General features: G+C 31.6%; 1 protein-coding gene across 2 annotated transcripts; it reads left to right on the top strand.

The window, feature by feature from the left end:
* Window positions 1–9,699: 9,699 nt before the first annotated feature.
* On the top strand, window positions 9,700–12,548 carry LOC110820638 (dihydroflavonol 4-reductase). Of its 2 annotated transcripts, XM_022050172.2 has the most exons (7): window positions 9,719–9,837; window positions 10,034–10,457; window positions 10,572–10,741; window positions 11,248–11,442; window positions 11,528–11,687; window positions 11,787–11,979; window positions 12,175–12,548. In XM_022050172.2, exons 2-7 carry the CDS (start codon window positions 10,328–10,330, stop codon window positions 12,320–12,322), a joined length of 996 nt encoding a protein of 331 aa, XP_021905864.1. In that variant the 5' UTR covers window positions 9,719–9,837; window positions 10,034–10,327; the 3' UTR covers window positions 12,323–12,548. The 2 variants fall into 2 exon arrangements, with proteins under 2 accessions (XP_088074994.1, XP_021905864.1); XM_088218868.1 differs by lacking the exon at window positions 10,034–10,457 and having other exon boundaries at window positions 9,700–9,837.
* The last annotated feature ends 9 nt before the right edge of the window (window positions 12,549–12,557 follow it).

The following is a 12,557-nucleotide window of genomic DNA, read 5'->3' on the forward strand; positions in this document are numbered from 1 at the left end:
TATAAAAAAATAAGTTCTTTAAGGAAAATACTAGAAATGAAAGACTATAAGGAAACTAATAAACATCTAGGCATCTACTCGCCTTCTTCTTGTGGATCGGACTTGGGAACCAAGTTCTCCTGATATGAAATGGTTAAGTAAGGAATGAGCTACGCTAACCCAGTAAAGACATCACACTATATCACTGTCACAGAAATAAAGGTTGGTAGAAAACAAAAAACAACCAATGGAGCATAAGTTTTAAACAAATTCATTTATCAAACATTAAACCATTCACCATCCACTTACCTCAGTGGGATTTATAAAAATGACCCATGAAAGCAATAACATCATAAATATCATAAATTCATACATAATTTGTAATATAATACATGTCATACTTTTATATTTCAATCATCAAACAACAATTACCCTCTTTTTATCAGTCTACTAGTATCCGTGGGGATCCATAGGGGTCTCTGTTACCCGTGAACCATTCTCTTAACAAATTTAATTTCCAGGGCCGTCCCCATACCCCGTCCGGTATGGGTGCCAAACAATAAACCTCAATACCCCGTCCGGTATGAGCGCTAAAATATTTAAAGTCTCCATACCCCGTCCGGTATGAGATAACGTTCCTAGTAGGGTTCCATATGGATCTGGTCCGTCAACCATCTCCCAGGATATCTAGTGAGGTTGTGAACTTATCAATTTATCAATTCACACACCTTTTCTATTATTTCATAGTTTTTCGTTTCTCACATAAACATGAATACTTAAACAAGTAATGAGCATCCAACAAGGCAAATATATCATCAGATTCACAAAATCAAGTCGTAATGAAGTAAACAGTGATTCATGCATTCAAAACCATAAAATAAATAAATCAGATACCATATTGCATTTAGAATGTAAAATAAATCAAACAGGAACTGACAGAGAAATATGTCCGGTTCGAGCTCCATTAGCAACCGTAATAAATTATGCATAACTATTTAATTTATACAAATATAGTTTTACCATTTATTAGACTTTAATCCCGTGATAGGAAATAGGGTGAGAGATCCTTACCTGATTCGACGTCGAAAACCGGATTTTCACTGCGCCAACGGGTAGTACATGGATTCCCTAAATTTTTTTCGGGAACTAAAACGCGTTTACGGTATCCACACATGTCCCAAATAACTCAAAAAATTAGACCTAAGGCATATTAGGCCAATTTTAGAATTCCGGCACGGTGGCTCCGCCGTGCTCCGGCAACGGTGCCGCCGCTTGCGACAGTGATCCGCCTCGAGTTGGCTGTTTCTGGCCATTTTCGGCCGAATTTGGCCAAACTTGCATTGGTTCATGTTAGAAAACACCCTTAGGGCTCTCGGTAGGCCGAAAAAATACCAAAAACCGAAACTTACCAGCGGCGGGGCTCTCCGGTACGGCAGCTCCTCCGGCTCAAGTCGCGATTTGGTGTTTTGCTCCGGTTAACCTGTAGAGGAAGAAACGATGGTCACAATGGTGGAAAAATTTCATTGAACGGGAATCGGAAAGGGCCTCATCGGAGGCAAAAATCGAGAAAACCCGCGGCGGCGCTGCTGGGCTTCGGTGGCGTTTTCCAGCCAATTGGCCAGTGTTTTTGCTCCGATTTTTCCATAGGTGGGTTCAGCATCGAATTCTGAGCCAAGAAAAAATTTTTTACCTCGTTTGGCGGCTAAAAATTGCTCCGGTGCCGCAACGGGTGGTGGCGATCGGCTCCCTGGCAGCTAGGTTGTCTTCTTCGGCGAGGGGCTCTGGCCTCTAGGGTTAGGGTTTGGGTGCGGATGAGATTATTTATAACCATCCACTTTTAATTTGAACCGTCTATCACGATTTAATTTGGGCCATCCGATCGCGATTAAATAGAAAATGAATATGGGCCGTTCATCACGTTGTAATCTGGGCCGTCCGTGCGCGTTTTTGATCTGAGCCGTTTGTGCGCGCGGGAACGGATCTCAACCGTTCGATCGCGCGCACGCGGATCGCCCACCTGATTCCCTTCCGCATGGCCTCCCGCGTCAGTGTCTCTGCCACGCAGTGTGTTCTGGTTGGTTGGAGTTGTTGACGTGACACAATTTTTTTAAATTACATTTTGACTTACAGTTTTCAATTTTCTTTTCAAAAATACTTCAAGAACCCAAAATTTCACAACTTTTTTCCAAAATTATTTTCAATTAAATTCCTAAATAATTCTACCCATTATTATTATTATTATTATTTCTATTTAAATAAAATAAAATAAATTAAAATCATATATTATTACAAAATAAATTATTATTTTCATATAAAAATTTTGAAAAAATAAAATAAAATAAAATAATAATAATAAAAGAAAAGAAAAGGGTTGGGGTGTTACAATTATCGTGAGATAAAATTTATGACAATCTATTAATTTCTTTTTATAGGTTACTAATAACACAAAATCAATCTATCACTAACTTAGTCTTTTAAAAACTGTCTATTAACATTATCAATAAGAATCTACCTTTCAACAATCAATCCATAAATCTAGTTTAGAGAACTTTATAGACTAAAGAAACTCTATAAACTAGAAAATTATTAGTGTACAAAAGTTATATACGCAAAAAATCTCGTTGTAATGAGACATTACACAACCAAACAAAATTCTAACTACAAAATATCTTAACAAATTATAATTTTTAATTATCTCCCTTACATACAACACAACACACACACACACACACACACACACACACACACACACACATATATACTTAAATCTTAAAGAATTTTCAAAAATGGTAATGGAGATTACATCCAAATAATTGATATTCATAATAGTCAATTAGTAATGATGCATGTTTTTTGCATGTTTAGTTAATATTTATGACTCGAACCGTATCGAAGTACAAAAAACGGAATCAAATGAAAAATCTGCGAAGATTAGGGGACAAAAGAAATGGAGGAGTTTGTCTAAGCAGATGGAAACATCTAAGGAAAAGTTGGACTTAAAAGGGTTTGGAAGAGAAGGAGGAAAGAAGAACCCTAGAGAGAAAAGGATAAATGTCCATATATACGTGTGTGTGTGTATAAATTATCGTATAAGAGCTCTTAAATATTGCCAAATTTAAAACCCATATTAATTCATAAATTTGCACGCTCATGGGTGTATGTATATGTGTGTATGTTGTTAATGGAGTTATTGAGATAACCCAACATGTGAATCAATGAGTTTTGGCTCACACTACAAATAGCAGCACATATATATATATATATATATATATGCATGTACCAACATGAGACACACTTTATACATATTGTTAGGTCAGTGAAAATAGCAAGGGGAACAGGATGGGGTCAGTCATCTCAAGCTTCTTTCAATTTAGGAAGTTTCGTACGCTGGCTGTCTTTCTCTGTTATAATTCATATGATCGACTCCATCTTCCTCCATGATCACAAGAGAAGCATCATACATTTCCACTTTGTCTTCTTCTCTATTTTATCATCATTTGGAATTTAACATTATCCTTTAGTTTCTAATGGCTAATAATTGAAATACAACGTCTAATTTTATTCACACAATTATTGTCTCGAGATATTAGCTTAATTAATTTCATTAATGTTAAATATAATTCGATAAGGACAAGGGCATATGAATGTAAAAAAAGTATAAAATAACGAATATATAATTAAATTTTTAATTATAAAATGGTGGTTAATATTATAAGTGCTAAATTATATATTAATATTACGTAATCTGGATTTTTTTTGGCTCTCAGTATCTTAATTTTCTAGTATTAACTCAATGCTTTTTTTTCTCCTCTAAATTTTTTTGGTGTTATTTTACATAAAAAAAGAACTAATTTTTAGACTACTTTAGATTATATATATCATAGGATTCCTCCTCCCCCAACCCCACATGTCATTTAAATTGTTTAAACTTTAGACTTATAAGGTATACAATTTTTATGCACAATAAGTGTGCAAATGTCCTCACAAAATTCGTGGTACTAAATCAAATGACAAACTGTTAAATTATATATATGTATATATATATATATATTAATTTAACTTAAAATTATGAGTATGGTAATTAAATGCTAATTGTATCAACCAATAATATATAGTAAAAGGAGGAAAAAAATCATAAACAATGAAATATTTGCAAGCCGATGAGAGGAGATACAAGTCGAAATAATATGTATTTGATTTTCACTACAAATAATAAGTATTTAAAATTGCTTAGAAGAAATTTAATAATGAATAACGTGAAAGTAGCTTCAATGTGAGCATGGAATAAAATTTTAGTAGTAGACTATATCCATATTGCTATACTATGGTGTTGGAGGGGATGATAGCGCAAGACCAAGTTCATGAATTAGGGACTAAAGCTTAGAGTGACTCTCTGGTTACATCAACTTAATTTTTGTATTCGTTTTAGTGATAATATATGCTATTGTTAGGAATATAAAGAGAGGTTCAAAGATTGAGGTCGTGCGAGTCAAGAAATATGAAAAGAGGTGATGGTTTATGCTCAAAGATAACAGGAAAGAAGAGCAAGTGGAAGAGTTCTAGGAGCATTTCAAGTCTCCTTTATGTCGAAAAAGGAAGAGAGAGAGAGAGAAGCTAGAAGAAAAAGTCAAAGGAGAAGAAGAGTAAAGTCGAGAATAATGATTTATAATATTCGTAATTAGATTCAATATAAATACTTGAATTTTGGAGTGAGATTAGGGATGGTAGTAAGATAGAATGCGTATTTTTTTTATTTATGAAATACATCAATTTATTATAATATTATATGAAACTGGTCATCGTATAAGAAATAAAGTTCAAATAACGGGAAAGACTTTCGATATAGTTTATATCTTTTCGAACTGTCTACAATAATTTTTTAAGATTTATTTCTATTATAAAATAATTCATGCCCAAGTTGAATTATAAGTCTTTAATAATGACTCTTGTTATATATAATATAAGTTGCAATATATTTTCAAGACCGGCTTCTCTTTGAGAACTCAGTTGTAGCTTATTAGGCATCTACTGTCAATCATCTTTTTCCAAATTGGTTGTCTTATTTCAATTGTAGTCAAAATTATCATCTACTTAAAAATAATTTTCATAATAAATTTTATAAATTTCTGAACTTTTTATTGTCCTCTCAATGATTGACCAGAAAGTTAAAAGTCTGGATTATATACATATACATATATATATATATATATAATTTTAATATTTTATAATTAGATACTACCCATAGCTAGTGATTTAATAAATTGCTATATAACTAATTTTCCTAATTAACTAATTAATACTTTTGAATATGAAATTAAAAGTAAAAAATATAATTAGGTAAATTTATTTTACTGACTTTGCTGCTGAATAATTTATAACTAGTTAGAAGGAAATTTCAACGTAGCTTCCTTTTAGTAAGTACAAAAATTAACCCCTCCAATATGAAATTTAATTCACCCAAATCTTAATTTTAATTTTTAAATTTATATACTTATTTATGAAAGTATATATCAAGTATGCATGTACTTATGAAAAAGTCAAACTACAGACAAAAATAATATTATACAAAATATTAAAATATTATTTTAAATTTTAAAATTTTTAAAGCACTCCATTTTTTATTTTTATTATTATTATTTTTTGGATTGTTAATAAATTTACATATTTTTTTGAATGAATTAAATAAAAAAAATATTTTTATTTGGATCGTGTACATTTATTTGTACACGTGAATAACGTTTTTTTTTTAAATATAAATTATTTAATGACTTGTACATATTTAAAAAAAATAAAAATATTTAAATAGTTTAAATTATTGTCCTTGTTCTTTTAATTCTCAAAGAAGATTTTTTTTTATTTAAAAAAAGATAAAAATAGTAATTAAATTTATATTGGATACTTTATAACATATGATTTGGTACATAAAAATTGAATAAGAATGTAATACATTTGAACCAATTGATGCAAATATTTATTTTTATTTTGAGTGAATTATAATATTATTAAGATTTAAGATCTAGATGCGTACTAACTATAAGAAAACGAAATTTTATTAAAAAATATATTTTCAATTAATTTAATAAATAATATATATTTTGTCAATATAACTAGTTATATTATTGTTAAATAATTAAAAATAAATATATAATAATTTTTTTTTTTTAGAAAACATGTAACGGTCTGGAACTTAAAAAGAAAATAAATTATAAATTTGAATGCAGAAATAAAAAAATAACGTTAGAGTTTATATTCCTTACACAATAATTTAGAATACCTAATAGGGTTACAAGAATGATTATTCTAAAAGAACAACGAAAAATTAAAGAAATAAATGAAAAGTAAACAATTGAACATCTTATTCGCAATTCTCTTGTGGATCAGGATTTGGATCTTAATTCTCTTGATCTGAAATGGTTAATGAAAGAGTGAGCTATTTTAGCCTAGTAAGAATGTTACACTACTCACCGATACAGAAATGAAGGTTGTTAAAAATTATAAAAATAATTAATGAAACTCTTAATTTAAGTAAATTCATTTATTATAAGTAAAATTATTTATTATACACTTATCGTAGCGAAATTTTCAAAATCACCTATAGAGGTAATATCACAAATAATATCATAATCTAATATACAAATAACTATAACAACAATCTTCCTTTTTTATCTGCCTACAGATATCCATGGGGGTTTATAGAGATGTCCCCACTATGCGTGAACTCTTATTCAATATTTTCAATTAACCGGTTATCCCCATACCTCGTTTGGTATGAGCACAAAAAATATTATCTCTTAATACCCTGTCCGATATGAGGGTGAAACGGATCGTCCTCATACCTCGTCCGGTATGAGTGCCAAAGTACCAATTCTTGATATCCCATTCGGTATAAGACAACGTTCACAGTAGGGTTTCTGATGCACCCGATCCATCTACCATCTCTCAGAATATTCAGTAAAGTTACTATTTATTCACTCACTTAATCAAATAATTTTTCGTTTATATTTAATTTTTAATTTTATAATTTAATTGTAAATCACGCAAAATAAGAAATACATGCATCAAGGAATCACAACTGGATTATCATACAAACTCCAGTATAATATTATGCATTTGAAAGAGTAAAATCAATCAAACAGGATCAATAATGAATAATAATCGGTTCTGGCTCCATTAGTAGCATGTGATTAATTATCGAGATTTTCTAAATTGTACAAAATATCACATTATTTATAATTAAACTTCAATTCTATAACAAGAAATAGGGTGAAAGTTTCATATTTGAATCGATGTCCGAAACATTAAATTTTTAGCTGTGCCTACTGACGTTTTTGGGTTTCCTAAATTTTTCTTCGAAGATTAAAACACGCTCTAAGTACTTAAAAATACCCAAAAAAATTCAAAATCGATGTTAAAAACTATTTCTGGTCAATTTTGGGATTTCGGCACGTCGGTGCTGCCGTTCTCTAGGGACGACACTGTCGTCTGCGGCAGCGGTTTACCTCGGACTGACCGTTTTCAGCCAGTCTCGTTCGATTTTGAACTCATCCATTTGAGAAAACACGTTAAGGCATTAGTTTGCCGAAAAAAGTTAAAAAATAGAAGCTTTCCGGCGGCAGAGTTTTCTAGTGCGGCGGCTCCACTGTCTCACCTTCGCAATTGGACGTTTTTCTTCGGTCAACCTGTGAAAAACAAAATAGTGAATACAATGGTAGAAAAATTACACGAAACAGGAATCAAGAAAGGCCTCACCGGAGGTGATTTTTTATTTTTCTCAAGGCGGCGGTGACGGGCTTTACTTGCGATTTTTAGCTCATCTGCTTGTTCTTTTGCTCCAATTTGGCCATGGAGGTGGTCAAAATCAAATTTTGAGCGACTGTGAGAATTTTTACCTCTTTTGATGGTCGGAGGTGGCTCCAGCGTTGCGGGTGGTGGCGGTTGGCTCTCTTTTCAGTGACTGGTTTTTCTTCTCCAGCAGGGGGGCTGGCGGCTAAGATTAGGATTTGATGTGAAGTGAGATATTTATATCCGTCTCTTTTTAATCTGAACCGTCTATCGCGTTTGATCTGAACTGTCCGATCGCTTTTAAATAGGAAATGAATTTGAACAGTTCATCGCGATTTGATATGCACCGTACGATCGCGTTTAAAGAGAGAACGGATTCGGACCGTCCACACGTACGGGAACAAATCTGGACCATCCGATCGCTGGCACGCAGATTCCCAGTGTGGCCTCCTGGGTTACACCGTGCTAGCGCTCCTTACCACGCGGCGTGCTCTGATTTGTCGGGGCTGCTAATTTGGCAGTCCTACGTGACACATTTTTCTTAAATTACGTTTTGACTCTCAATTTTTGATTTTTCTTTCAAAAACACCACAAGAATCCAAATTTTTATTCATTTTTTTTAAAATTATTTTCAATTTCATTCTCAATCTATTTTTTTTAATTTTTACATTAAATAAAAATTCAATAATTTAAAAATTATATTTTATACATTAATTTTAAATATTTAAAAATTAATTCCGAATATTACAAAACATAAAAAGATTATTATTTTAGTTAATTCAGTAGAGAAAAAAAAAAGAAATTAAGACTATATATAAAATGTGTACATTAATTTATTATGTTGTTATTTTTTAGTTTTTTAAAGAACCTAATTTTGTATAATTACAATTGGGTCCACAAGTTTATTATAATTACCAAAAGAGCATCCAAAAGAATCTTGTGCCACTGGGTCCCTCGGCCCCACTAACTTTTTTTTAAAGTTGGGTCCAGTACTGCTGCTATCGGTCCATCCACATCTAGAAAAAAGTTATATATATATATATATATTGGTTATAAAGAGAGTTAAAAGTCAATAAAATTAAGAAATTGTCATATAAATTTTGGGCTTAACTTTCTATATATAGAAATTTTATATATATTTTATCACCAAATAAAAAATTTAATTCTTAAAAGAATATTTCATGTCCACAAAAAATAAATTAATTCACTATAATTACAAAATTAATAATTAACTAATTAATTTTTTATAAGTTTTGTACTTGCAAAATTACAAAGATTATTTTTTTCATCTTATTATAATTAGAGTTACATTTGAGAGTGTGATCTTTAATATTACTCATCAAATCAAATGGTTTTATTTCAAGGTTCAAAATCATAGAAGTGTTTAATAAAGAATTAAGAATTAAAATCATAGGATTAGTGTAATATACTATTTGGTCTTAAGTTTGAGTATTAATATTGGAGACATCCTAGGTACCATCACGATCACGATCACGATATCCTTCTTGATTTTTCGATCGTGAACGATTATGATCATGATCTTCTTCCTGACTTTTGGATCATGATATGTTTTTTTTTTTTAAAATTTTGAACTTTAGTATATATTATTTATTTTATTAATTATAAATATTATTTTTTATATGTCAAATATTACTTTTCGAAAAAATTATTAGATATTTTATAAATTTAAATAGGTTGAAAGACTTCAAGAGTGTAATTGAGGAAGTTTTAATTTTCTTCATAATTTTTTGGTAATAAAAGTTAAAAATAAGTATATTATAATTATAATATCTATTTTAAATATAAATTTATACACTTTATTAATTAAAAATAATTTATAACATACTCAAACCCACGTGGTAATTGCTTGTAGTTTTCGTCACACTAACCATGCGTCCTAACTACCAGCCAAACTCCTTCTGGTTTCCTTCTTTTTAATCAATTCAAAGTTCATCAAATTCCATGGCTTCAATCAACGGCAAAAAAACTGGAGTTAATCCCAACACCCGGCATCTACTCTTCTACTGTTTGATTCCAATATTAAACCGCTAGCAAGCTCCATCATGAATCTCACCGGTGAGTTTCGAATTACAAGCCATGCATGACTAATCATTACGTAATCGTCAATAAACAATATATACGTATATGCACAATGACTGAATAGACTTAATAAATGGGTAATTTTTAACTATCAATAGGGATCAGCAAGACCTTATATGTATGCATACGTATATATATATATATATATATATATATATATATATTATACTAGGACTACAGCGGCCGGCTTTGTTTCTTATTTTATTGCCGCAAGGACAACCACTTCGTACGTCAAAGCTACCATTCACGTGTGGTGACAGATGGATTATAGTCATTGGCAACTGTGAGCAGAAGCTGCGAACCTCACTATATACACCAAGAAACCAGAAAGATCAGCTACCTTGGAGATACATCACTCCTCCAATCCAACCCGTCTTCAAGAATATGCGAGTCTAAACATATATATATATATATATATAGAGAGAGAGAGAGAGAGGAGAGAGAGAGAGTTAAAGTGTTAACAAGTATGGAAGCAGCGGAAGGTGCAGAAGGAGAGACGGTGTGCGTGACTGGTGCAGCTGGGTTCATAGGCTCATGGCTAATCATGAGACTCCTCGAGCGTGGTTACGCGGTTCGAGCCACAGTCCGGGACCCTGGTGCAGTATCGTATTCTCTCTTCCACTTTCACTTGGTTGCTACTGTGTACTGATAAAATTATGTGTACGTATATATATGTATGGATTAAGTAATGAAATATTAATTAATGGCAGGGAATATGAAGAAGGTGAAGACTTTGTTGGATTTGCCGAACGCAAAGACAAAGCTGAGTTTGTGGAAGGCAGACCTCGATGATGAGGGAAGCTTTGATGAAGCCATTCAGGGCTGCACCGGTGTCTTTCATGTTGCCACTCCCATGGATTTTGAGTCCAAAGACCCCGAGGTCTCCCCTTCTTCCTCAACATATATATATATATATATATATATATATATACACGCACATTATGATGTTAAATAATCATGCATTAAATTAATCATTAGTTATAGCTAATACAATTTGTTGCTATGTATATAAGCTTTTTTTTTTCCTCCTAAAAGTGCCAAGAAAGTAAGTAGTGATTACCCCCCTAAACCATAACCTAATCTTGTTTTCTTGCATCCAAAAGTTATATATCTATATATATATGTATGTATATTATCTAATACGCCAATATTTTATTCGTCTTAATAATAACCAGCCAGGCCATCAAAAGTTTCAGTCAATATTATTATTTCTTTTTCATAATTTAAGCCTGGGACAACATCAAAATTTGAATTTTATAATCTTCATTCCCGATGTAATACAAGATATATATTATAGTATTCTAAAAATATATATCTTGACGTTAATATAACAAATAAATAGATTAACGTTAATTTTGTTGTGTGTTGAGTATATATACTTGACAGAATGAAGTAATAAAACCGACAATAAAGGGAGTGTTAGGGATCATGAAAGCATGCTTGAAGGCAAAAACTGTACGACGATTAGTCTTTACATCATCTGCCGGAACTGTTAGCATGCGAGAGCAGAAACAGACTGTCTACGACGAAACTTGCTGGACTGACATTCATTTCTGCCGCGCCAAAATGATGACTGGATGGGTACCTATTCGCATATATAATAGTTTAGATATATGTTGAATAATTCTATATAGTTTTAGATTAAAATCTTACAACATGTACGCAGATGTACTTTGTATCGAAGACGCTGGCAGAGCAAGAAGCATGGAAATTTGCCGAGGATAACAATCTTGATTTCATCAGTATCATACCCACTTTAGTAGTCGGTTCATTTCTTATACCCTCGATGCCTCCTAGCCTCATTACTGCACTTTCTCCTGTCACTAGTATGTAATTTTAAGTTTATCAATGTTATATGACTTAATCAATTATTTATATTTTGATAAATATTGTATATATATATATATATATGTATATGTATGCAGGAAATGAAGCTCATTATTCTATTATGAGGCAATGTCAGTTTGTGCACTTGGATGATCTATGCAATGCTCATATATACTTGTATGAGAATCCAAAGGCTGAGGGCCGGTACATTTGCTCTTCTCATGAAGCCACCATTCTTGAGGTTGCAAAATTCCTACAACAAAAATACCCAGACTACAATGTTCCTACCAAGTAATTAACATTATTAATCAAAGTCTTTCTTACTTAATTAATGATAGACTATTCTTAATTATAATAGCCTAATTAATTATCGACTAGAGTATTAATCGAGTGATACATACCTCTTTTAGTTTTTAACACGGTTTAAAATGTTTAATTGATTAATAATAAAGTTAAACTATTAAAAATTAATTAAATGATGATCAGGTTTGATGGTGTTGACGAGAAGTTGGAGAATGTCGTGTTCTCGTCCAAGAAGCTCAGAGATTTAGGGTTCGAGTTCAAGTACAACTTAGAGGATATGTATGTGGAGGCTATTGAAACATGTCGCAAAAAGGGTTTGCTTCCTGGTTAATCCAGTGAAAACAGTTATCTTAATGGTACTGATTAATTGCTTAATTAAACCAATAATGTTCTTAAATGTTTTACAAATCTGTCTTGTGGGTTGTTTGCCATTTTGCAGAATGGAAACCTGTTAGATCAATTAGTAACATGTTAAATATTCTTCTGTAATAAAGAGCCAGAACTTCGTCAGATCAAATAATAGACATATAGCCTTAAAAACTGTGATTACACATTAATGTTTCCTA

Source organism: Carica papaya, chromosome 4 (assembly GCF_054855325.1).
Source record: "Carica papaya isolate Zhongbai chromosome 4, ASM5485532v1, whole genome shotgun sequence".
Lineage (NCBI taxonomy): Eukaryota > Viridiplantae > Streptophyta > Magnoliopsida > Brassicales > Caricaceae > Carica > Carica papaya.